The following is a 23,623-nucleotide window of genomic DNA, read 5'->3' on the forward strand; positions in this document are numbered from 1 at the left end:
CAAAGACCCATAAACCAACAAAGTACTAATTCAATCCTACCAACTGCCATAACCCTCAGGAAAATAAAACGATTGATGTTTCTCAAGGTGCGAACTCAGGAAGGCTTGTTGAAATCTGGTTTTTTAGTCCCACTCCAAACTTACTGCACAGAAATGCTGAGGCAGCCTTCAGGAATGCTTCCCTTTGCAAGTTTGCAGGCGTTCTCTGCCTGCTGAGGTTAGAACCCCCAGGTAAACCTTGCGCGAGCCTTACGGAGTGGAACTGGGGGGCCCGAGCGCCAGAGGGCGCCACGCTCTCCGGGCCCGCGCGGCTCACTGCCGGAAGGGCGCTCTGTCTGCCGCTGCGCAGCGCTCGATCGCTCCTTTCCACTTCCGGTGTTCCCTACGGTCATGGCCGCTGCGCCCGCTGCAGCCGGTGCCGGGGAGCCCATGTCCCCAGACGAGTTGCTCCCGAAAGGGGACGCGGAGAAGACCGAGGAAGAGCTGGAAGAGGACGACGATGACGAGGTGCCCGGGCCCCGCGGGGCGCCGGGGTGCGGGGTGGAGCGGCTGTCCCGGGGGGCGGGCTCCGCGTGCTGTGGCTCTGGACGGAGGCGGTTTCTCCCGGAGGCGAGGTTAGGGACCCAGCTGGGCCCCGGGTGCCCTAGCCCAGGGGGGTTCGGCGTCTCCTGGGTCCGCAGCGGGGCTGGGAGTACCTCCCGCTGCCTTAGCCGAGACCCGCGCCTTCTCTCCCGCAGCTAGACGAGACCTTGTCAGAGAGACTGTGGGGTCTGACGGAGATGTTCCCCGAGAGGGTCCGGTCCGCGGCCGGAGCCACTTTCGATCTCTCCCTCTTTGTGGCTCAAAAAATGTACAGGTACGTGGCAAGGGCAAAGACATTGGTGATGCACAGGGGGTGGCTGGTGCGGTGAAAGAACACAGGCTTTGGAAGCAACAGCCTTGGGTTCGAGTGACCTTGGATTGATTGCGCCCTAACCTTTCTGAGTCTCAGTATCTTTTTCTGTGAAGTGGGGATTCTTACTTAGCAAGGTCGCTATAGTTTCAGGTTGTTAATGTCTGAGCAGCTTAATAAAAGCCCAGGAGAATGTTAAACTACTGTCACTGGACAGTACGGCTCCCAGAACTGCAGCACCTGTCTCTTGAAGGAGTGTGGTGCAAAGAGGAAGTACAGTAACTTACAAGAACATTGGGGCGCTAGGGGAGACTGTTGGCCAGACTGCCTGTTTCTGTGTATGTCTCTCCATGCACCCCCCCCCCCCCCCCGTAGGTTTTCCAGGGCAGCCTTGTGGATCGGGACCACTTCCTTTATGATCCTGGTTCTTCCTGTTGTTTTTGAGACTGAGAAGTTGCAAATGGAGCAGCAGCAGCAGCTGCAGCAGCGGCAGGTGAGCCTGGGCTCTGGAGGCTTTTGCCAGTGGGAAACGCTTGTTTTTATTTGTCGGGCCCCTAGGTAGACTGGCAGGTAATGTGCAGCTGTGGGGCTTGGCGGTTGGGATCTGGCCCATCAGGCATGGTGAAGGTGCAGACTGAGAAGTTGGCATGTACAGTGCAGCAGCAGCTGCAGCCGCGGCAGATACTTCTAGGGCCTAACACGGGCATCTCAGGAGGAATGCCAGGGGCTCTACCTTCGCTTCCTGGAAAAATCTAGATTTATTGATAACATATGACCCGTCTTGGTGAGAGAAGTTCAGACTCAGTTGTTTGAACTGCTGATGATTTGTTTTTGTTTTTTTTGTTTTGTTTTGTTCTGTTTTTAACTTTGGCACATTGATCTAAACTTGGGAGAACTCTCCCTTTGTTGTTTCATGGAGAATCCCAACCTACAGCTGTGCCCTCCACGCTGCCCTCACTGTCCTCCTGTCCTTGCTGATACCAGAGTGCAGCTACGCAGACAGTTACTCCAGCTCTGACCACCCAACCCCTTTTAGTCAGCCACTCCTCTACCCCATGGTGGGGTAGAAACCGACACCAGTGGAAGGGATGGACCCTCCGACCCTTAATGACTGGCTTTGGTTATTTTTTTCTTTCCAAGAATGGCGGTGTTGGGAAGGGTTGAGCAACACAATAGGAAGCTGACACCATGTGGTACAGCTGGGACCCCTGTGTGCGTTGGAGAGGGAGGCTTGTTGCAGCTTCGGCCCCAAGACGGGGATGATTGGGGATATGGGGGACGGAGCAGGGGCTCATTTCCTCTACACATTTTGGCTATTAGACCTCTGTGTAAAAAGGTCAGTGCTCACTTTTTGTATTTAAAATTAAAAATTATTCAAACTCAGAGTGTTATCCATGTGCTTATGCCAAGTACCTCAAAGTTATGACTGTTTTAGAAGGTCAGAGACACAGTACCTTGAATTTCCTTACCTAGGCCAGTACCTCCATGTCCACTGATGCATTTATAGGCCCAAGTTAAATTGAGGTTTCCACAAATGAAAAATTTCATTATTATTTTATGCAGGGTCTTTCTATGCACCTTGGAATTGTAAAGATCCTCCTGTCTCAGCCTCCCTGGTGCTGGGATGACAGGCGTGTGCTAGCATGCCCAGTTTTGGTGGCCAGCTCAGCACTGGGCCGACACAGCATGTGGTACCTGGGATTGTTCTTGGGTCCTTGTGCTTGCCAGGCAGGTGCATAGACCATTGAGTTATCTCCTTGGTCCTGAAATTTCATTATTTGGCCATGACCTTTTTAATAGCAGTCTTTTTCCTGATTCAAGACAGCTTCAGATCCACCACCCTACAGCAGACCAGTTCTGTGTACCATAAGCCTTCAGTAACATCAGATCGTTATAAACTTTACACGCGGCGAACTTCTAACCCTAGGGTGTAAACTTGCAAATAGAACTTTTTGTGACCTAGTTTTAAAAAATACTGCTAAGGGCTGGTGAGATGGCTCAGTGGTCTAAAGCACCTACTTAGAACAAGCTTGGCAAAGCACAGAGACCACGGTTCAATCCCCCAGCACCACATGCCAGCCAGCCGGGCCCCCTGGTGGGCTGAACTGGCCACACACACACACACACACACACACAAATAAATAAATAAATAAAATTTTAAAAAATAAATACTGCTAAAAAAATAAATAAATAAAAAATACTGCTGGGGTAAGTGATAATGAAACCAGATTCAAACCTGTCTTTGAACTTTGCAGTTTTCCCATTTACCATAAATTTTTAATGAGCATCAAACATACTGTACATGTGGATTTATCAGAGTAATGTACAGTTTAGACAGTAGCATCCTTGGGGCTGAGGAGGTAACTCAGCGGTTTAAGCGCCTGCCTAGCAAGTGCAAGGACCTGGGTTTGATTCCTGGTTCTGCATGCTACGTGGGTCATGCGCCATTAGGCCACTGAAACTAGGTATAGCTAGGTATGGTGGCACATGCCTGTAAACCCAGTGCTGGGGAGGCTGAGACAGGGATCACAGAGTCTGAGCTGTGTAGCAAGACCTTGTACCAAATCTTTTTTTTTCTTTTTGTGGAACTGGGGATTGAACTCAGGCCCTTGCACTTGCCAGACAAGTGCTTATTCTACTGAGCCATCTCCCTGGCCCCACATAAATCTTAAAAAAAAAAAAAGGCATTCTTTTAACAGAGGAAATGTTCACAAAAAAGTTAAACTGTGTGCACAGAACGCTGTAATGAGAGCTGACCTTGGATTCAGCCTTTTTAAGTACTGACCCTGCTGTGTTTTGGGGATGCAGGTAGCCTGGGCCCAGGGCCTGGCCTTTCACCTTTTAAACTAAGGATGAACTCTGAGCCCCAGCCAGCAGGTATAAACATGTATCTACATCATGGCTTCAGTTTGCCAGGCCTGATTTTTAAAATTAAGGTAAACTACAAATACGTTGGGTGAGTATGGTGGCAGTGCTCAAGGGCTGGGCGAGAAGCCTTAAGAGCTCACTGCCACCCTGACTACCTAGTGAGACACTGTCTCAGAGGAAAAGAAACGGCTTTGGGCACTTTGCAAACGAGGTAAATATTTTGTTGGGATTTTTCAGGTGAGTTTAATTGAAGTTTAGTTTGAAGGTGACATGATGGTAGTGAATTCCTTTTAAAACAGCATCATTGGGGCTTGCGGGTTAAGCTCAGTTGTTTAAAGCACCTGCTTGGACAAATGGGTGCAGGGGACTGAGGCTCGGTCCCCAGCTCCACAAGCAGCACCACCACCTGCCCTTAAGGCAGCCTGAGCTAGCCAAAAAATAAAACAGCATCATACTATTTTTCAGTTACAGAATTCAGGCAGATTCATGTATGGAGTTTTCCATTTTAATATTTGGTTAAACAAAATACATCTTTTGTAAACAAACCCAGCACAAGGCCAACAACAACAGAGGAACAAAAGCAAGAAAAACAAAGCCTGGGGTTATCCCTTACTGGGCATCAGGGTCAGGCCTGCTCCCTTCCTTAAAGGAGTGGGCTTTCTGCCCTTGGGCATCAGCACGGGTCCCTGTTCCTAAGCACCAGAATCTGATATGAACAGAGAAACCAGCCCTGAAATGTTGAAGCATCTTTGCATATTCCATTGGCTCATGCACTCCACGTGCACGGGACACCTCTGAAGTGCCATTTGCACAGGCCCAACAGTTTGTGGAGGAGTTTCCACCTCCCAGGAAATGGCTTACTATCACTGACAGTGCCAATGGACCACAGTTCAGCTTGTGACAATCAGCACAGTTGGCTGTATTTCCTGGCTGGTGTGGTTGGAATGTCATTGTGCAGGGGTAGAGAGCTCCCTGTGGTGCCAAGCCGGTCTGGTGTAGAAAATGGTGCAGAAGAGACCACGGCCAGTTGCTAAGAGGGCATAATGCAGTCGCCGCTTGGGGCCTCTTGTTACTCGGCATATAAAAACAGCCTTGTTGAAGATACATGTGCAGAAAAAGTGCTGGTGTAAACATGCACTCCAGTCACAGTGGGGAGCAAACCTTGGCCTCCCCTCGTGAAGCTTGCTGAGGATTGACATGCGAGCCCCAGGCTGGCTCTGCTGCTGGACAAGTCTAGCCAGTGGGGCAGCCCTCATTGCTGCCCCGACCATGGATCTGGAGGGGGCTGGCCAGGTCCCCCTTGTCCACCCACCTGTCCTGAGACAACCACAGCCACTTTGGTGACATGTGGTATAACTTCTTTCCTCTCTTGTTTTCCAAAGGTACAGAAGAAACATGGCCTACGACTATTTCAAGAGGTAGGGGTGGGTAATCTGATGATTGTAAAGGAGACTATATGGAGATGACAAAACCAGGTCCTCTAACTGCACGGAACCACCCAACTTGGCTCTGCTTCTTGTCACCACAGTGACTCAGCCTTGGAGCCCAGGGCTTCTGCCAGTTCTATCTGCTCTTAAACTCTGAGAAGCAGATCTTTACATATTCTCTTTCCCCACCTGCTTCTGTCCCAAGCTAGTAGAATTTGCTACCAAGGGTAGACATTTTTTTCTGATTTTTCCAAAGTGGACAAAGTATGAAAACTGCCCACTTTCCTTGTTGTTTGTCCCAGAGCCTCCTAAATCAATGTAGTGAAATGGTAGGGACAAAATGAGTGAAGAAAAGCCACCCCATCCCTGCTCCGGTGTGGATTTCGCCACATCCTCTTAGCTATGTATCTTGCCCTTGTCTTGCTAGAAGATTGTGGGGTTCAGCCACCTGGCTTGGAATATTACAGGACTTTTCATCATGAAGCTCAAGGCTGGGCATAAACCTATAAAAGTGGGGTGGGCTAGCAGTAAGGGCTGCAGACGGCCCAGCACGTGGTACCGCTGCTGGGGTCGGGGAGATGATTTCCTGAGAGACACTTATGCTCTGTGTCCTTGGAGGCAGTCGCCGGGTTTTGCAGGTACTGTGTCTTTAGACCCACTGGTGCCACAGCAGAAGAAAGTGGGAGCAGCATCTCTAGGTAGCCTGGAGCAGTGACAGTGACTCCAGCAGAACCTGTGTCAGGGCCTCAGAGAGGGGGGCAAACAGCTGGGATCTACTTTGCCTTCTCTCTGGTGGAAGCAAGGCTTCTAGTAGCTGGCCCTCAGGGCTCAGCCCCTCCCTTTCTTCCCCAGGCATGGACAGCGGGTGGTTCTCCAGACAGTCCACACAACTGTCCTACTGCACTGGCAGATTTTAAGGGGAAACCCAATGAGATGTTTGGGGAAGTGTCCAGGGCAGGCCCACTGGAGAGGCCACAGCACACGGCAGAGGCCTGGAGGGTGGGGTAAGGGCCAGGTGGGGCACAACTGTGTTACACATCAGCCCTCCAGCTCTGATGGGCTTCCACCTCTTCTGGTACCACCAACAGGAGTTCACAGTTCTTTCCTCTCAAATGATGTTTAAGAAATTTCCTACAGAGAAAGGAATAGTGAAAGAAAATGATTCCAGCCTCAGGGCCACACATTTAGCAGAAACTTCATAATTTACTCTGGCAATCCTAAAACACTAGGGCACACTATTTGTGGCAGCTCCCCTCAATCTGTTCAGTTAGAATTCCAACCTGAATACTCCTCATGCTCATTTATTACTGCTGAATGGAGCTGGTTCTATGAAGAATAAAACAGAAAATAAAGGGCCTCTACTTGTCTAAAAAAAACTAAGAAAAACATCTTTAGTTCCAGTCTGGTTGAAATACTCATCTTCTTTTCTCTGAACATCAAAGAATTTATCCTGGCTGTCTCAGTGGAAAGAATGTTATAATCCCAGCTCCCAGAAGGCCAGGATTCCAGACTGTAGAACTTGCCTACCAAAGGGAAGAAAGTCCTGATTAAGGCCTTTCAGGCCATGGTGGTGCACACCTGTAACTCCAGCCTTTAGGAGGCTGAGGCAGAAGGATCATGGTGAATATGAGGCCAGGCTGGACTACATAATGAGTTCAAGCCTAGCCTAAACTACATAGTGAGATCTTGTCTCACTGCCCCCCTATAAATCTTTCAGGTCTGAGACCTTGTGATTCCAAGTTAGCCAGGGAAAAGATTCTAGTACATACGAATGTCAGTTCCTTTGTCAAATAACCAGAGAGAAGCCCAATTTCCCTAAAATACCAAACAAAGGGGCTGGTGAGATGGCTCAGTGGTCTAAAGCACCTACTTAGAACAAGCTTAGCAAAGTACAGGGACGGCAGTTCAATCCCCCAGCACCACATGCCAGCCAGGCCCGCCCCCTGGTGGGCTGAGCTGGCCCTGCGTGCGTACACACACACACAAACAAAAAATAAATAAATAAAAAAATACCAAACAAGGGAAGCTCAACAGCTTAGCCACAGTGGAGATTACCTGAGCTCGCTCTCGCCTCCAATCCATTCAGGCATCTTGAGTTTGGAGTCGAGGTTGTAATAGGCTCCCCCTACCTCTCGGACGCAGATCCAGTGTTGCCTTTTGAGAGGCAACTTGAGCGGTCCCCAGCACAGGCTGGAGGGCAGATTCATGATGAAGCCCATGACGTTGGTAAGAGCAATGACACCAACATCCCTGCAAAAGAGACATGGCCTCAAACTCTGAGGCCCTACACCTCCCCGGGGGGGGAGGTACTTGGCTTTACCCCCACAGGCGACCACCTCCCCATTCCCCATGACAGTCTCAAACTCAGGGCCTGTGCCATGACCTCCTAAGTATCCATCGAGTCAAGCCTGATTCTCATTACCTGCGCTTGTCCCACCAAACAGCTTCATAGCCTTTGGTCTGAAGTGCTGCCATAATGACATTCACATCGTAATTCCCATTTCCCAGCATGCTCTTCTTGTGTGGTGTCACCATAGTGTTTGGAGACAACCTATGATATGAAAAAAGGAGTGCTGAGACTTGCTGGTCTGACAAACCATCCCCACCCCCACCCCCACCCCCAGCCTACACCAAAAAAGCATTTATGTCACGGTGCTAGAAGCTCGTTTCTCCAGGTTTACCTAAGTGTGTTGGGCTCCTGCTTCCCTCTCTATGCAGAACAATTTGGGAGGGGCAGGACCTATCTCTCTGCCATTCAGAAAGTATTTCTACAGTGAAGTCAGTGAACCCAAAAAATGTTCCAAGTAGTCTCATTCACAAAACTCCAGTCTGCTGCAGCCTGGAGTCTACAGTCTTTCTATTACTGATCTTCCTGCCTTGCATTCTGCCTTGATGCCTTTTGTTAAACAGTGGAAAAAACTAAGTGATACTTGTACTTGCGTGCTTTGTAACTGGTTACTGCTGTTTCGGTTTTACAGTTTAAGTGCCTGCTATTTAAAGCTTGCACACTTGGTAATCATTAAATACTCAAAGGCATAAGAGGCCCGGACAGGTAACAAATGCATGAATCAGGGCACAGGGATATAGCTCAGCAGCACAGTGCCTGCCTAGTAAGTGTAAGGTGTGAGTTTGATTCCTGGTACCAAAAATAATAATTTTTAAAAAACCAATTTGGAGATATCCCAGGAGCAGCGGCGGTGCTGAGCGGGTGTGAGGTGGCTGTACTGCACTGTGGGCCGCAGCAGGGAGCTGCGAGATGGAGGTGACGGGGCTGACGGCCCCCACAGTGACTGTTTTCGTCAGCACTTCCCTCAGTAATTTCCGCAGTGAAAAGCGGTACAGTCGCAGCCTCACGATCGCCGAGTTAAAGTGTAAACTGGAGTTACTTGTGGGCAGCCCTGCTTCCTGCATGGAACTGGAACTATATGGTGCTGACAACAAGTTCTACTGCAAGTTGGAACAGGAGGATGCACTGCTGGGCTCCTACCCCCGTACATGATGGCTGCCGCATCCATGTCATTGACCACAGTGGTGCTCACCTTGGGGAATATGAAGATGTGTCCAGGGTGGAGAAATACCAGCTCTCACAAGAAGCCTATGACCAGAGGCAAGACACAGTTCGCTCCTTCCTGAAGCGCAGCAAGCTCGGCCGATACAATGAAGAGGAACGGGCGCAGCAAGAAGCCGAGGCTGCCCATCAACTCATTGAGGAGAAGGCCCTAGCCAGTACCATCCCTGTGGGCAGCCGCTCTGAGGTGCGGGCATCCAAGCAGTCCCCTCGCCGGGGCACCGTCATGTATGTAGGACTCACAGATTTCAAGCCTGGTTATTGGATTGGCGTCTGCTATGATGAACCATTAGGGAAAAACGATGGCAGTGTGAATGGGAAACGCTACTTCGAATGTCAGGCCAAGTACAGCGCCTTCGTCAAGCCATCAGTTGTGACAGTGGGAGACTTTCCTGAGGAGGACTACGGGCTGGACGAGATGTGACGCCCAAGGAAGGCTTCCCTGTTCCAGCTCCTAACTCAGCCGCTCATTGCCCCTCCCAGTGTGTGTACCCATGGCCATCTCCTCCTGACCCCATTTTAATTTTATTCATCTTTGCCCTGCCATTTATTTTATTTTATTTTATTTTAGACTCATACATTAAATGCATCAAAAACCTGGGGGGGGGAACTAATTTGGAGCCAAATGTAAAGCACTAAAAATTACTAAGGCCTTGTGTTAATCTGGAACACATGGTCCACCTGAAGGCATTCCAAATGTGTGTAGTACTTGGAAAAAAAAAAAATTAAAACACGAATCAATTGAAAACACCCGTGTGTGTGCACGTGCGTGTACCCATACATGCATGTGTATGAAACTCACAGCTAGGCAAGCGCTCTACACTGAACTATACCCCAGCCCTTTTTTGAGATAGGGACTTACTAAGTTGCCCAGGCTGGCCCAGCCTTCTGCCTTGGCCTGCTAAGTAGCTGAGATTACAGAATGTACCATGCCCAGCTGATTGAGAAAAATTTGTGCCAGATCAAAAAACCCCACAGCTACTATGCTGGCTAGCCCACTCAGCTTCCAACCAGTTTTTGCCAGAACTCTAGCAATCCCATTTCAAGACAATGCTAAAGCACATGCTTAGGTATGTTTAGGCAAGCTCAGGGACCTTAATCCTGGGAACCACATGGGGCACCAGCCCCACACCCCGGGGGGGGGGGGGTGCTGAGCTAGCCAGAGTCTGAGTGTAGTGGCAGAAGCCTGTAATCCCAGCAGTGGGGAGGCTGCAAGCAGGAAGATCACCATGAGTCCAAGCTGCATAGTGAGACCTTGCAAGAACCAAATACGTTTAAATCAATAAATAATTGATAATGCCTGTACTGAAGGCATTTCCAATTCCATTATTTTATTTTGTTTTCAGAGATCTGTCATGCCAGGAGCTGAAGAAAGGCCTCCTGAAGTTACACTTGGTATGCCTTTGACCTTTCTGTGAACGGGAGAAAGGAAAATGTGGCAAGTTCCTCAGGACAGAAGCAGAAGACAGGAGGCCACGATGTGCTATCTCCAGCAGGGAACTGAGACTTGAAGCACATTAACTCTAAAAACTTAACCATGCTTTTTATTTCTCCATAATGCATACTGATTTTGTTTTGTTTGTATTCTTTTCCTGTGCTGGAGATCAACCCAGGGCCTCTGCACATGCTACACTGAGCTACATTCCTACCCTATACTGGTATTTTTCAAACATAATGTACAGAAAACATACTCCTGCTGCTGCTTAAAACTCTCCAATCACACACAAAGAATTTAATTACAATCTAACCATGCATGGTGGTGGATGCCTATAATCCCAGCACTCAGGAGGCTGAAGTAGAAACATGGCAGGTTCAAGGCCAGCCTGTACTATGCAGTGAGATCAAAGGCCTGTCTATAGTACCTAGTGTGACCCTGACTCAGAAAGTAAAATAAATATATAGATAGATACATACACATATATACACAATCTAAACGCCTTCATCTGCTGCCTCTGCTCTTTCCTCTTACCATGGCCTTTTTCCTGTTCCTGGAATACATACACCTCCCCACTCACTAGGGCCTTGCTAACTGTTCCTGCTCGCCACTGTCTAGAAATGTTCCTCCCTTAGAGTTTTGGGTCTCAAGTGTTACTGCCCTTAAAAAAACAAAAAACAAAAAACAAAACAAGGCGCCAGGGAGATGGCTCAATAGAATAAGTGCCTGCCTGGCAAGTGCAAGGGCCTGAGTTCAATCTCCGGTTCCGCAGGAAAAAAAAAAAAAACTTTTTCTGACTGTCCCGCAATAGTTGATCCCAGTTGCTTCCTGTTCTGCTTCTTTACTGCTTATCTGCTTTGGTTTAATTACAGCCCTTCGTCACACCACACACTCTTCCTCCTGTGCCTGGTTTGCCACACCACAGTGACACCTGGGACCCTGACTATTCAGTTACTATGTATCATCTGCTAGGATCTAATGACTGCAGGCAAACACCAAGTGTTCAAAGAATGTTTCTTGAAATTTTTTATTTTTGTTATTCTATCTCTTACTACATATTAGTAGTAGACTCAAATTTGTGGTGATCTTTGTTTCTCAGTCTCCTGAGTATTGGAATTACAGACACACATGGCTCTTAGAAATAAAAAGGTTCACCTGTTCATGTGAGAGCTAGTGAAAGCAGGGGAGTCAGAAGACACTAAACCCTACCCTACAACTAAATTTTACTTTACCTGTAATATCTCCTGATTACTGAAAAACTGTGCTAAAAAAGTGCTATACAAGTTATTTAATATGTCTCATTAGCTCCTCTAACCCTATAATCATATAAATTATTTCTGTTTTATAAATCTGAAACCTAAACTGGGCATGTGATACAATCCTGTAATCTCAGCACTTGGGAGGCTGATGCAGGAGGATCATTGTGAGTTCGAGACCATTATGGGCTACAAAGTGAGCTGAAGGCTGGCCAGCCTGAACTGCACAGTGAGACCCTGTCTCAAAAAGACAAAAAAAAAAAAAAAGCAAGCTAAGATTTGGTGATTGTATCTGACTTGTCCATGAGCACATACAAGGACAGCAGTAGGACTCAAACTTAGGTTTATCGGAAGCTCAAGTTATGCTTGCTGTCCTACACAGAGACCAGTTGGAGTGGGAGGTGCTAGCAGGTTGCTAATAGGAAATTAGCAAATCCCTAAGGCTGAGGCTAAAACAGCTTAACAGGACACAAGCTCTTATTGGTGTCCTAAAACAGTCCTGAAAAAAAAACCTCAGAAAAAGAAGGCAGGGCTGGGGATACAGCTCAACAGCATAAGTGCCTGTCTGGCAAGCACAAGGTCCTCCTGAGTTTGATCTCTGGAGGGCTGGAGAGATGGCTCAGTGGAGTAAGTGCTTCCCCCAATCCCCAGTTCCACAAAAAAAAAAAAAAAAAAGTTTGATCTCTGGTACCATTAAAAAAAGAAGGCTTGAGATCGCGCAGGTTCCTTTCCCCCAGTTCCAGTCACCTCTAATTCCTCTCCAGATGTCCCTGACCAGTATAAGGAAGAAGATCTCAATACAGACAGCACTGAGTCTTCTGTCTCTCACCACCAACCTCCCTGGAGGAGCACACCTCAGAGCAGAGCTGCCACCTTCCCAGTGATCCTAGCTCCTGGCTTAGTACCACAGAAACCAGAGACACCCAGTATTCCAATACTATAGCAACTGAATGAACCAAGAAAGCAAAAAGGTTTCCTGCAGGAAATCAGAGAATCCCTACTCTGCTAATCCTCACCTGTGTCTCCAGGAAAGGGGGTTACATAGTGTGCTTCAGTTTCCAAACATTTTTTTTTTAGTTCCCAAACACTTTTAACCATCGAAACATTTCTTCTGAAATTCACCTGCCGGGACTGGGGTTCCAAGGATCTTTCTTCTTTGGCTTTCATCTTCCATCTCAGACTGAAATCCTTCCCTGTCTACTCCCACTACCTCTGCCCTACCTGGAGGCCTCTCTAGCCCCATGCCTAGACTTCTGAAACAGGTTCTTCAACTGATCTTGCTTCCAAACTCTCCTTCCACCAACTCAGCCTATATGATCTTGCCACAGTCACCAATGTGTCACTTGGCTCTCTTACATAAGAACTGACAGTTACACCACCGGCCAGGCCAGCCCAGCCCACTCCAAACCCCTAGCCCTATAGGGACTGTGGTTCTGCTCCCCCGGGGCTTAGTGCCCTTCAGGCACCACCACCATGTGGCCTCTGCTCTTTTATCCTGTCTGGTTCTGGGCCAAATCCCACAGTTTCTTTAAACTCAATCTCACATCCTGTCTCTTCCAGGTAATCTTTCCTGGCTCCTCTGTTAAAGAGGGAGACTAAGAGGAGTAACATATTTGAATTCCCATCCAAGTGCTACCTACACTAACTGAGATTTAATCTCTAGGGCTAAACTGGGTGTGGTGGTGCACACCTGAAGTTCCAGCTACTTGGGAGCTGAGGCTGGCCTGGGCAACATGGAAAGCCTCCAACTCAAAACAAAAAGTTCAGCTCCAAGGCTGTTACACAGTATGCTTCAGTTCCCAGACCTATCTGACCACCCAGACATCTGCTGTGAGTAATCGAAAAAACTGCAATGATTCCCACTTTATAGGACTGCTGAAGAATTCATTCTACACATGTAGAACCGAACCGTAAGTGCCTGCAACTCTTTCACTCTGTATCCCTCGGTTGGGCACTGGCACCCAGTGAGACATGTCTAAACCTTTCAAGCTAGGGAATGCTGAGAATAGTTTCCATCCCAGCCTTGAGGGTGCTCTCCGGGGGTGGGGGGGGTGCTCCTCAGTGCGCCACACAAGTACTTGCTTATACTTTACTGTGTTAGCTGCTTGGATGAACTTTGTCACTTAATCCCCCCAGCAATCTCGATATTCTGTAAATAAGGAAGCTGAGGTACAAAGGTGACTGTGACTTGCACAGTCATGCACACTTGGTAGGTGGCAGAGCTAGAGTTTAACCTCTATACCCAGGAAAATACTGAACAGTTCTCTGGTTCCAGTGAATTCTATGAGATCCTGTCCCATTCGTGTTCCCATGGAAAGTGTCTTTTGACACATGCCTGTTCAAGACTGTCTTACTGATACCCATATAAACTTTGGGCTCTAAAGTAAGTCTCCCATGTCTATCATCACATAAGTCCGAGTCAGAAGATCTGCAGTGACCTACAACGGCTCTAGTCCAGGTTTTTTCACAATGTTCACACTCAGCCTTAAGTCCTTGGACCTCTCTTCTGATTACTAGTGCATCTGGCTAAGAGTTTGAATTTTTGTGAAAAGAAAATGGGGACGCATTTCATCAAGGTTCATTTCCTCCCTAGTTTCCTTCTTACCAGGTCTGAGACGTGACATTAGAAAATGTGATTAAAAAAAAAAAAATTAGGGGCTGGTGAGATGGCTCAGAGGTCTAAAGCACCTACTTAGAACAAGCTAAGCTAAGCAAAGCACAGGGACCGCGGTTCAATCCCCCAGCACCACATGCCAGCCAGCCCCGCCCCCTAGTGGGCTGAGCTGGCCACACACACACAAAAAATTAATTAATTAATTAAAATAAATTAAAAAAGAAAATGTGACTCAACATTTTGGGAACCTGAGGCAGAAGGAATGCAGGTTTGAGGCCAGCCTGGGCAACTAGGCAAAATGGTGCCTCCAAAAAATAAATAAATAAATCAATAAAAAATGAGGGCTGGGGATACAGCTCAGTGCAAAATCCCTTGATTCAATCCCAGGCACTGTAAAAAGAAATCCTTAGTATTGCAGAGACTGAAGGAAAAGAGAAGGGACGGAGGGAGAAAATATGGATCAAAATTTCCTGGTATTTTTCCCCCAGTACAGGCAATTGAACCCATGCCCTACCACTGACCTACAAAAAACAAAAATGTACATACATACCCTAGTATGTATATATAGATATAGATATAGATATATAGATATAGATATATTATATACACACACATACATCAATAAATTGCTAGATTAGCCTCAAACGTGCAATCTTGTTGCCTCCTGAGTAGTTTGTACCACTATACCTGGCATCCTGATGTTTCTAAATAAAGCACAGATTACAGAGCCAGCCATGTAAGTACTCTGGGTTAGCTACTATTACTATGTTTGCCTGGCTCTTGGACAAAATATTAATTTTTTTCTCAACTTCTAAATACAAATCATTTAAATATGGTCTCCTCCACCTGCTCAGAAACTTTTAATGGACAAGATGGAGTGCCTAGCCTTTATGGCACAATATCCCTACTCTTCATTCCTTCCAGTTGTCATTAATTCCTGGTCCCATGTGGATGTTGAGCAGATATTAAGCAAACTTTCTTTAAAGGAAACCTAGCTGAGGGGCCGGGGAGATAGCTCAGTAGAATAAGCGCTTGCCTGGCAAGCGCAAGGGCCTGAGTTCAATCCCCAGTTCCACCAAAAAAAAAAAAAAAAAGAAAGAAACCTAGCTGAAAACTCCTGCTATTACCCCCCCCCCCATACCAAGCTAGTTTTCATCTAATTAGTTTGCAACAGTCTATTTGGGAGTAGAACCTTTAGCTAGCTGCAAGAAACTCATCACTTACTGGTGTGGGTCCTACAAAATGTTTGTTCCCGAGCATTTCCAAAACCACCTAGCCAAGCTGCTCCTGTATCATTTCTACTACCCTCCTTTTTCAAAGCTTAGACACATAGTACACAGTAAACTTGTTTGCAGTAAGCATCACTGATGATGATACTGGCCCAGCATCTCTGAGCTTTCCCTCCAGGATCCAGTCTTGGTCACAACCGACTTCTCTCTTCCTTGTCCCTTACTGCTGGCCAGTGATCAGCTCAGCTCTAAGTTCCTACTCATTTCTACTCCAAGTGAGTCATCTCATATCCACAATTCCACTGAAACTCCACCCTGCTGGCTGACTGAGATTTCTCCTCTTCTAGCTGGCTAAAATTCAACTGCTAAGATGAACTTCCTCTCAACAGAACAGCACTTATCAACAATTTCTTCCCATTTCTACCACTTATTAGTCACACCTTCAAAATTGCAGAGAACTTCTAGTTCTTACACTTGACAGCTTTATTTTCCCCCCATCAAGATCTGAGGAGAGATCCCTTTTTCCACTTCTAAATGGCCCCAAATTCCATAGTTTTCTCTTCACCTAAATCTTTTCTAAGGCCTGCACAAGATGCCCTGTTCAGCTCATTTTCTCTACAGAGCCTTGTGGTGCCTGGCACACTACAAGCAGCTGCTCAATGTTTGTTTAAAAAATTCCATCTTCTCTCCCTCACCTTTTCTCCCTTTGCTTTTTCCTCTGTATTTTTTCCATGCTTTTGTTCCTACCTATACATACAGAATCTTTCCATATAATTTTTACTTCTGGAATTGTCTTTCATTGTACTGGTTTATTTTCAGGTGGATCTTTATACAGTGCTGACGGTAATGGAGCACAGAACAATTTGCAGAAATTTTAAAGGGCTCTCAGGAAGCTGAGGCAAGAAGATTGCTGGGAGTCTGAGGCCAAACTACACAACAAGAGGGTCTCAAAAAACAACAAACATGGGGCCAGGGGGACAGCTCAATAGAATAAGTGCTTGCCTGGCAAGCACAAGGGCCTGAGTTCAATCCCTGGTTCCACCAAAAAAAAAAAAAAGCTTTAAAAAGAACAAGTTTCTAGTTCCATGAAGATGTTTAGCAGCTATTAAGCCATCTTTCACTCAGGGAAACCACCGCTGAAAACTCCTGCTTTTATCCACAAACACTCAATAATCACAGTCTACATCTTGAGTCCCAACTGGCCACAGGTACTAGCAGTGTGACCAGCTACTGGTGATACAGCAGCTCAAACAAGCCTTTCCAGTCTGTAGCAATCAAGAGGTAGGCCCTACAGCCACAAACCTTGGGTCAAAATCCTGACATGAACAGCTCTGTGAACCCTCTTGTGCCATGACTTCCTCTCATGAAAAAAGGGAAACAACAGAGCGCCCCTGCTTTCCCTCCCCCCAACCACACGAGGACTGAATTAGGGCAAAGGAAACACTCAGAACAGTGCTTTGCACTAGGTATTTCTGTGTTAATCATCTCTGATCATTCTCCCTGTTAGATCTGGGCCAAATTTATAGACGTAAGACTTCTCCTCAGTGTCACTGCACAGAATTGTTGCATCTGCTACTTAGGCACTCGTGGGTGAAACTCTGCAAATCATTTAACTGAGGCCTACTTCCTAAGGTTGTTTCAGGATCATGAATCTATATTGTGAAGTAACAAGCACACTCAATTATTCACTATGCATCCTGTTATTCTTCTTAGTTTTGGATTAGGAAATAATTTGCAAATATCTAACTAAGTATAGAAAAAAATTAACGGCTGGCCAAAAAGAAAGAGTTCAAGGGACCTGGTCATCCTGGCACATGGTTTGGTGATCTGAGACACATTCTCTTACCTTCCAGGGTCCCCACTTCTGGAAGAGTGCATCTACTTGTTGCCTGGTAGTGAGCACGATGCAAATGATACATCTGCTAAGGCAAAGGCACTACTCCAGGCATTACCAGCATTAGGAATAATTACTCTCATTACAGTTCTATCAGCATGCTCACATTCACATACTTTCAAGAATAAGCCTATGGTTCTTCCAGGGAAAGTGATCCATACCTAGTCTTCACGTATCATGCTGTGACTGATTCTGGCTGTGACTCAGGTTCCTGTACTACAGTAATTTCAACTCTAAATAAAAATAATAATAATAAAAGTGTCCTCTGGAAGTGTCAATGTGCTCTACTTAAAGACTTCTCGAGTTTTCCCTGCCCTCAGGACTGGGCAAGCCTAACCCTTTCTAGCTAGAGCAATCAGATAGGCTGATGGCCAAGGTTGCTGTGGACTGCAGACATACTCTGGGTCCACCCAAACACTGCTGAACAAATTCTCAAACCCTTTGCTAAAAAAAGAAAATCAAAGCAAAGAGCAAAAAGCTTTCTATCTACTTGTGGCATGGCATTTAAGTGGATAAGAAAGGCTTATCTAAAATAAAGTGGAAAGGGAGTAAGGGAGGGATCTAGAGTCAGTTTCAAATCGCAGCTCCACACTCTAGGGAGATATTTGGATAAATTATTGACCTTTCTGCCTGTTTCCCTATCAGTAAAATGACCTTGGAGAGAGGGCCACACAAAATATGTACAAAAGCACCAAGGCCAGCAAGTGGCTTCACAGAAAAGCTGGGTACTGTCTATATACCTTTCTTGTGGTTCCTACCACATTCCAACTTTCAGGCACAAGTGGACATGATCTTATTCCCCTTCTAGACTGTAAACTTGGTGGCAGGATTTGAGAGTGATTACAGCATAGCATAAAGGTCAACAGCAGACACACAAATCTGATCCATACCCTGGCTCCAATCCTTGTTACACTCATGTGGCCACATTACTGCACTTTGCAGAGTGCTGTCTTCATCCATAAAAGAGAAAATGACATGTAAGCCCACAAGTGAGTTTGTGTGTATAATGCATTCCATGAATTTATGGAATAGATCTCTTGAAAGAACAAAACTGAAGCTTCAGGAAATGGTCCATAAATGGAAATGGCTAGGCGTGGTGGAGCATGCCTGTAATCCCAGCACCAGGGAGGCTGACGCAGGAGGACTGCTACAAATTCAACGCCAGCCTGCACTACACGGTAGTACATAGACCAGGCTGTACTACACGAAACACTGTCTCCAAAACAAAACAAAATATAACACAAAGTCACAAATGGAAGTCATTCTATTTCCCATTCCTGCATCCTTCATACCTCCTGACCACAGTTAATACTTGCTGGTTCGAAGATTTACGTACCTGAGACATTGCCCCACCCACCCAAATTCAGAAATACCAAGAAATGGGCAACTGCATGTGAAGGAGTGCCTTACCTCTGGAAAATCTCTTGTAGCGTTTCCCTTGTGAAGGCGTTGCTGTCCTGGAAGACGTTATTGAGGGCATGGAGGGCACAAAGTTCCCTGCGCTGTTTCTCATGGTAGATTTGTGGGGGTGCTGCCTGGGGCAGCTCCAAGGATTCAGATTTCACCTTGTCTCCCTTCCATGGTACGCAACTCATGTTTTTTGTTTTAGGTTCCAGAGAGAGCTGAAAACACCCTATTCTTCCCTCCTGAGGAAGATAGAAGCTTCTCGGTCTTTTCAGGATTCCTGAGGTCCACGTTATTCTCTGGTATGCAAGATTTATGCTTTGTCACTGGGAGAAAAGGTTGGAATCAAAAGGGAAAAAAAAAATCCAACCCTTCTCTCTTCTAAATAGAAAGGTAACTTTTGGACTACTTTACATCGCCATCACCATCAAAGTGCAGGATTTTCTTTTTTAAAAAATCATATATATAAAATATGAGACCTTGTTGCTTTTTCCTCACTCTCCTCCAGAAAGACACGATTTCCTTGATGTGTCTTCCTCTCTACAAATGCCACCCAGGACTCAACACAGGAGGACCAATCGCAATGGGTCACATCGCTCCTTTTCTTCCATTTCTTTCCAATCACGATGCCACCAAATCAAGACACGAGGCCTAGAGAAAGTGGTGGATAAAATGTACAACTCAAGCAGCTAGAGGCGGCCAGCCAGCACAGGGTCGCGGGCCGCGCTGCGGCCACTGGGGCAGCACTCCATCCTCTCGGGTGCGGCAGGCACGGCTCCTCGCGAAGCGCGGACCCTGGTCCTCTCGCCCCGGCCCTGCGAAGAAGATAACTGCTCAGTCCCGACCGGCCGCCGCCAGCACCGGGCGCGCCCGGGAGCGGGTGCAGCGGGCCGGGCCCCTGATCGCGGGAGGGTCCAGCGCCGCGCCACGCCGCGCCGCGCCCCGCCAGCCCGCAGGGGTGGGGCCGGGCATTCGTCGCGCCCTCTGGGCTTGGGCCCACCCGCTCCTCGCCCCCAAACAGACCTCCCCGTGCGTCATATGAGCTTAAGCCCAGGCGCTGTCCCGCCGCTCCCCGTACCCCGGCGTTACCCCCATACCCCGTACCCGCGGTGACAGCTCTCAGGGGTGCCGCCAGTCCCCCCTTCACCGCCTCCAGGACCTGCGGGCCGCCACCTGGGCCGCGCGCGAGGGCGGGCTGGCGGGCGGACGGGCGGGCGGGCGCGCGCGCGCACCTGAACCCGACGTCAGCAGCCGTCTCCTCGCGCGCACTCCGGAAACGCCCTCTCGCGCCAGCCCCGCCCTCCTGCCCAGGCGTCACTCGTGACGTCATCGTGACGCCAGCGGCGTTGGCTTTGGAACTCCTGCCGCAGCGGATCTGTCGAGGGAATTTAAGCAGCGCCGAAGACTGTGTAGGGCTACGGGTTGCTGGACGGCCGCGACCAAAGGCGGGCGTCCGGCTGGTCGGCGACCCGGCCCCGAGGCAGGGAGACACGCCTCGGCTCTCGCCCGCCCTCTTCTCTGCGCGGAGGCGCGGACGCAGGGCGTAGCCCTAGCCTGGGGCTGTCCTTCGTTGCGCGCTTCATCACGCGCTCGCGGGGTACAGTTCTTCCTCGAACCTAGACTGTGGGTCCTGTCTTGTTTTCTTCCTAGCGCCCCATTCACCAGCTGGTTTCGAAACAGGTCGGGCACAAATTGTTCTGGTTAGTGAGCCCGGCCGCCTCCCACTCCCTGAGCTCCGAGGGTTAGCGCTTTGCCAGTGGAAAGGAGAGACCTATTTCAGTTCTCAGTGTCGTGTTTCAGCTCAGCCCACACAAACCGCTGTCCTTTTGCCACACACCCCGCCCCCACGGTGGCTGTCACAGGGCTTTCTCTGCGTTTCCCAAGCTATAGCTGAGCGCTTTGTGTGTATCAGGAGGCACACAAACAGGTTTAAGTGTAGATTTTTCTCGGGCACGTGGAAGGCATCTATTACTTCCTTTTGAATCTGTTCAAAAACATTAAAATAAATCACATTTTCTTAAGTAATTTTGACCCTGTTTTGATGGCTGTTAAGACAACATTTCTCTCCACGGTGGTACTTAACGTGCCTGAGCGATTACCAAGTTGGTAGAGTCCACGGCTCTTCAGACCACTGTTGAATTATCTTAGATGTTTGTAATTTGTAAGCCTAAGGTTATGGTATACCTAAGGTTATGGTATACTCACATAAGGTTAATTATTGAGGGCTTACTGTGTAACAAGCACTGTTGTGTTTTGCCAAGTCATTTACTGTGAATTGTCTTATTAAACACTTCTCTTTTTAGAGAAGAAAACTGAAGCTTAAAGAAGTTAATCAAGTTGCTCAAGGTCACATATGGTGAGTACAGGTTTTGAACTAACCTGCCTTCCCAAAGAGGATGTAAGGTTTTTCCTTTGTAAGCCAGGGAATTTCCCCCCTTGAAATGTTATTGTAGATTTCCCCATTCAATTCAAGAAGCACCTACTCTGAGAATATCTTTTATGGGCAAAGTCATATAGTGCGAAGGGCATGTTTTTTAGACTTTTAGAGTTTACTGGGTGTCAGGTACTACCTTTTGTTTCTTTTCTTTTCCTTTTTTCTGTACGAAGATTGAACTCAGAACCTTGTGCTTGCCAGGCAGGCACTTAAGCTGCTCAGCTATCTCCCCAGCCCTTACATTTTGAACTTGAACTCTGTCTGGATGATCCAGTGGGTGAAACATGCTAAATATCAATCTGGATGATGGCGTGAATATAACACGGCCCATCTGATCATCAAAGTGTGGAATTCTTTCTCCCCAGAGACCAGTCATTTTTGCATCATACACCAGGTGAGAGCATCTTCCATTTCAGCTGTTACACTACCACATGGTAAGGCCCACAAGACCACTTCTCATTTCAGGTACAAGCCCAAGCCCCTGGGAACTTCTGGCTGACCAGCTCTATAAAGCAGGACACCTGTGATCTCCTTCGTCCAATTAACCTGCTCAAGCAGCTTATAAAACTCAGGGTGGGCCAGGGGGATAGCTCTGTAGCATAAGCACCTGCCTGGCAAGTACAAGGTCTAGAGTTCAATCCCTGGTACTGCAAAAAGTTTAAAACAAAGAACTCAGGGAGACACCAGCGTTTCCCAGTTTACTACAAAGGATATGGCACGGGAGCTTCTGTGCCCTTCTAGGTATGATACGCTCCAGAAATCTCTGTGTTTAACCTGGAAAGAACTCAAAACTGGTCCTTTCTGGTTGTTTTTTGTTTTGTTTTTCTTCTTTTGGTGCTGGGAATGGTACTCAGGACCTTGTACTTGCCAGGCAGCGCTATATCCCCAGCCTTGGTTGCTTTTAATGGAAGTTTGATTACATAAGCATGACTGAGTGATTACTATTCATTATCAATTTAAGCTTTAATCCACTTCCCAAAAATTGTAATCTTGCCTTTAATTTTGACTTGGTCTCCGCAAGGACCAGCACTCATCTAGCAGTCAGTTTATTTGGTGTTTTTGTTTGTTTGTTTGTTTGTTTGTTTTTTTTGGTGGTACCAGGAATTGAACTCTGTACCTTGCACTTGCCAGGCAGGTGCTTAAGCCTCTGAGCTCTCTCCCCAGCCCCTACCAGTCAGTTTACAAGCATACAAAAAAAAAAAAACTTGTTACTCAAGAGACTCTCCTAATTTTATGAACTATATAACCAGAAGTGGGAAGAAGACCAATTATACATTGCACATTAACACAGTAATTATTATGGAATACAATGCCTTGACATTTGACTTTTTTTTTTTTAATTTTAGGGCAGGGTCTACAGGGTGTTCAGGATCTCACTACTAGATTGGACCCGTAGTGATCCGCCTGTTTACAGCCTCCCAAGAGCTGGGATTATAGGCGAACCACCACACCCAGTCTCAGTTGCTGTCTCAGCACACCTCTGGGGTCAGGGCCTGCACTGTAGGCCCTGTGGATGGAACTCCCAGCCCCTGAGTTTGCTTGCAGGCACTTTAATCCGCTGAGCTATTTGGCCAGCCCGATATATGACTTTTTAAGAAACTAAAATTTTAATATTTTAACTACTCAAGGGACTATATATAGAGAGAGGAATATATGGGATAGTGGTAAGCAGTTCAGCTAGGGGAAAAAAAAAGCCCATCAGAAAAATGATCAAGACTGCTGAAACTGCATGACTTCTTGTCTCAAATTCCTGTTTCTACAAATAAGAATTAATGTGGCAGCTACAGTGGGGTTGAGTCAGTTGTGACCTTGCAGTGACCCATGAACCTTGTGAACCTGGACAAAGCAGCAGACATCCAGGCCCTGGGTTACACCATCACTCTAAGCTGTGTCTGATGGTGTCCACCTCCAGAGCCATGGTGAGGCATTAACTGAACTTTACTCAGCTCTGCCCGTAGGAAGAGGGTGGCACATGGGCCACCGCAGCAACAGGTCTGACCTCAGACCCTGCCCTGTGGTTACGGTGGGGACAGGACAAGTGGGCTAAGAAGGCTGGACTGCCTGGGGGCCTGCGAGCCAGGGTGGGCGTTCAGAGCCTCTGGGGGGCCACCAGCATCTGGGCTGATAGGGTCCCCTTGACAGCTGGGTGGCCCAGGTACCAGGTACCTGCGCTTGAGCAGATGGGCAGGAGCTTACTTGGGAGGATGCCTGCTTTGGTCCTTGTGTAGTGAATGAACATAATTAAAATGAGAAGCCCTGCCCAGGGCTGGGGAAATGCCATTGTTTGTGGGGTCAACAGTGTCCCCCATTGACCCACCCACAGACCTCAAGTTCAAAGGTCCCTTCCCAGTTGTAGTCACTACAAATCTTAAACTGAAATCCCACAACTAGCAAAGTATGTTTCGAACTAAAGATCACAGCATCTCACCAGTACTGGGTAAGGCCCAACCATGAAAGTACTGACTCAGGGTTGGCTGTGACAGTAATGGTACGGCTCTTTAACTATAAGCCAAGGGAGAAGAGTAAACACAAGTCCATGGTACACTCTTTGCTTCACCACAGAAACCACAGAATCCTGAGGCGGACTACTTTGCCTAAACAG

The 23,623-nt window shown here is 47.5% G+C and overlaps 2 protein-coding genes and 1 pseudogene across 3 annotated transcripts; 2 read left to right on the forward strand and 1 right to left on the reverse strand.

Annotated features, from left to right (window-relative positions):
- Positions 1-356: 356 nt before the first annotated feature.
- Positions 357-2,275, forward strand: Tomm22 (translocase of outer mitochondrial membrane 22). The gene is made up of 4 exons (XM_004634621.2): positions 357-507; positions 738-856; positions 1,268-1,385; positions 1,574-2,275. Exons 1-4 carry the CDS (start codon positions 391-393, stop codon positions 1,646-1,648), a joined length of 429 nt encoding a protein of 142 aa, XP_004634678.1. The 5' UTR covers positions 357-390; the 3' UTR covers positions 1,649-2,275.
- A 3,669-nt stretch (positions 2,276-5,944) lies between these two features.
- On the reverse strand, positions 5,945-19,814 carry Josd1 (Josephin domain containing 1). Of its 2 annotated transcripts, none has more exons than XM_023718977.1 (5): positions 19,692-19,814; positions 18,594-19,402; positions 7,610-7,738; positions 7,243-7,437; positions 5,945-6,318 (listed from the first exon to the last, which is right to left on the reverse strand). In XM_023718977.1, the coding sequence occupies exons 2-5, from the start codon at positions 18,776-18,778 to the stop codon at positions 6,219-6,221; spliced, it is 609 nt and encodes a 202-aa protein (XP_023574745.1). In that variant the 5' UTR covers positions 18,779-19,402; positions 19,692-19,814; the 3' UTR covers positions 5,945-6,218. The 2 variants fall into 2 exon arrangements, with proteins under 2 accessions (XP_023574745.1, XP_004634679.1); XM_004634622.2 differs by having other exon boundaries at positions 19,685-19,814.
- Positions 8,382-9,278, forward strand: LOC101560880 (annotated as a pseudogene).
- Positions 19,815-23,623: the final 3,809 nt, after the last annotated feature.

The sequence above is a fragment of the Octodon degus genome, unplaced genomic scaffold, assembly GCF_000260255.1.
Source record: "Octodon degus isolate 3935 unplaced genomic scaffold, OctDeg1.0 scaffold00064, whole genome shotgun sequence".
NCBI lineage: Eukaryota > Metazoa > Chordata > Mammalia > Rodentia > Octodontidae > Octodon > Octodon degus.

Coding starts and splice junctions, on each gene's coding strand:
- Tomm22 (XM_004634621.2), top strand. CDS start 391: ATGGCCGCTGCGCCCGCTGCAGCCGGTGCCGGGGAGCCCATGTCCCCA. Junction 508..737: donor AAGAGGACGACGATGACGAG/GTGCCCGGGCCC, acceptor TCTCTCCCGCAG/CTAGACGAGACCTTGTCAGA. Junction 857..1,267: donor GTGGCTCAAAAAATGTACAG/GTACGTGGCAAG, acceptor CCCCCCCCGTAG/GTTTTCCAGGGCAGCCTTGT.
- Josd1 (XM_023718977.1), bottom strand. CDS start 18,778: ATGAGTTGCGTACCATGGAAGGGAGACAAGGTGAAATCTGAATCCTTG. Junction 7,438..7,609: donor GTTTGGTGGGACAAGCGCAG/GTAATGAGAATC, acceptor TCTCTTTTGCAG/GGATGTTGGTGTCATTGCTC. Junction 6,319..7,242: donor GGAGGCGAGAGCGAGCTCAG/GTAATCTCCACT, acceptor CTTTCTCTGTAG/GAAATTTCTTAAACATCATT.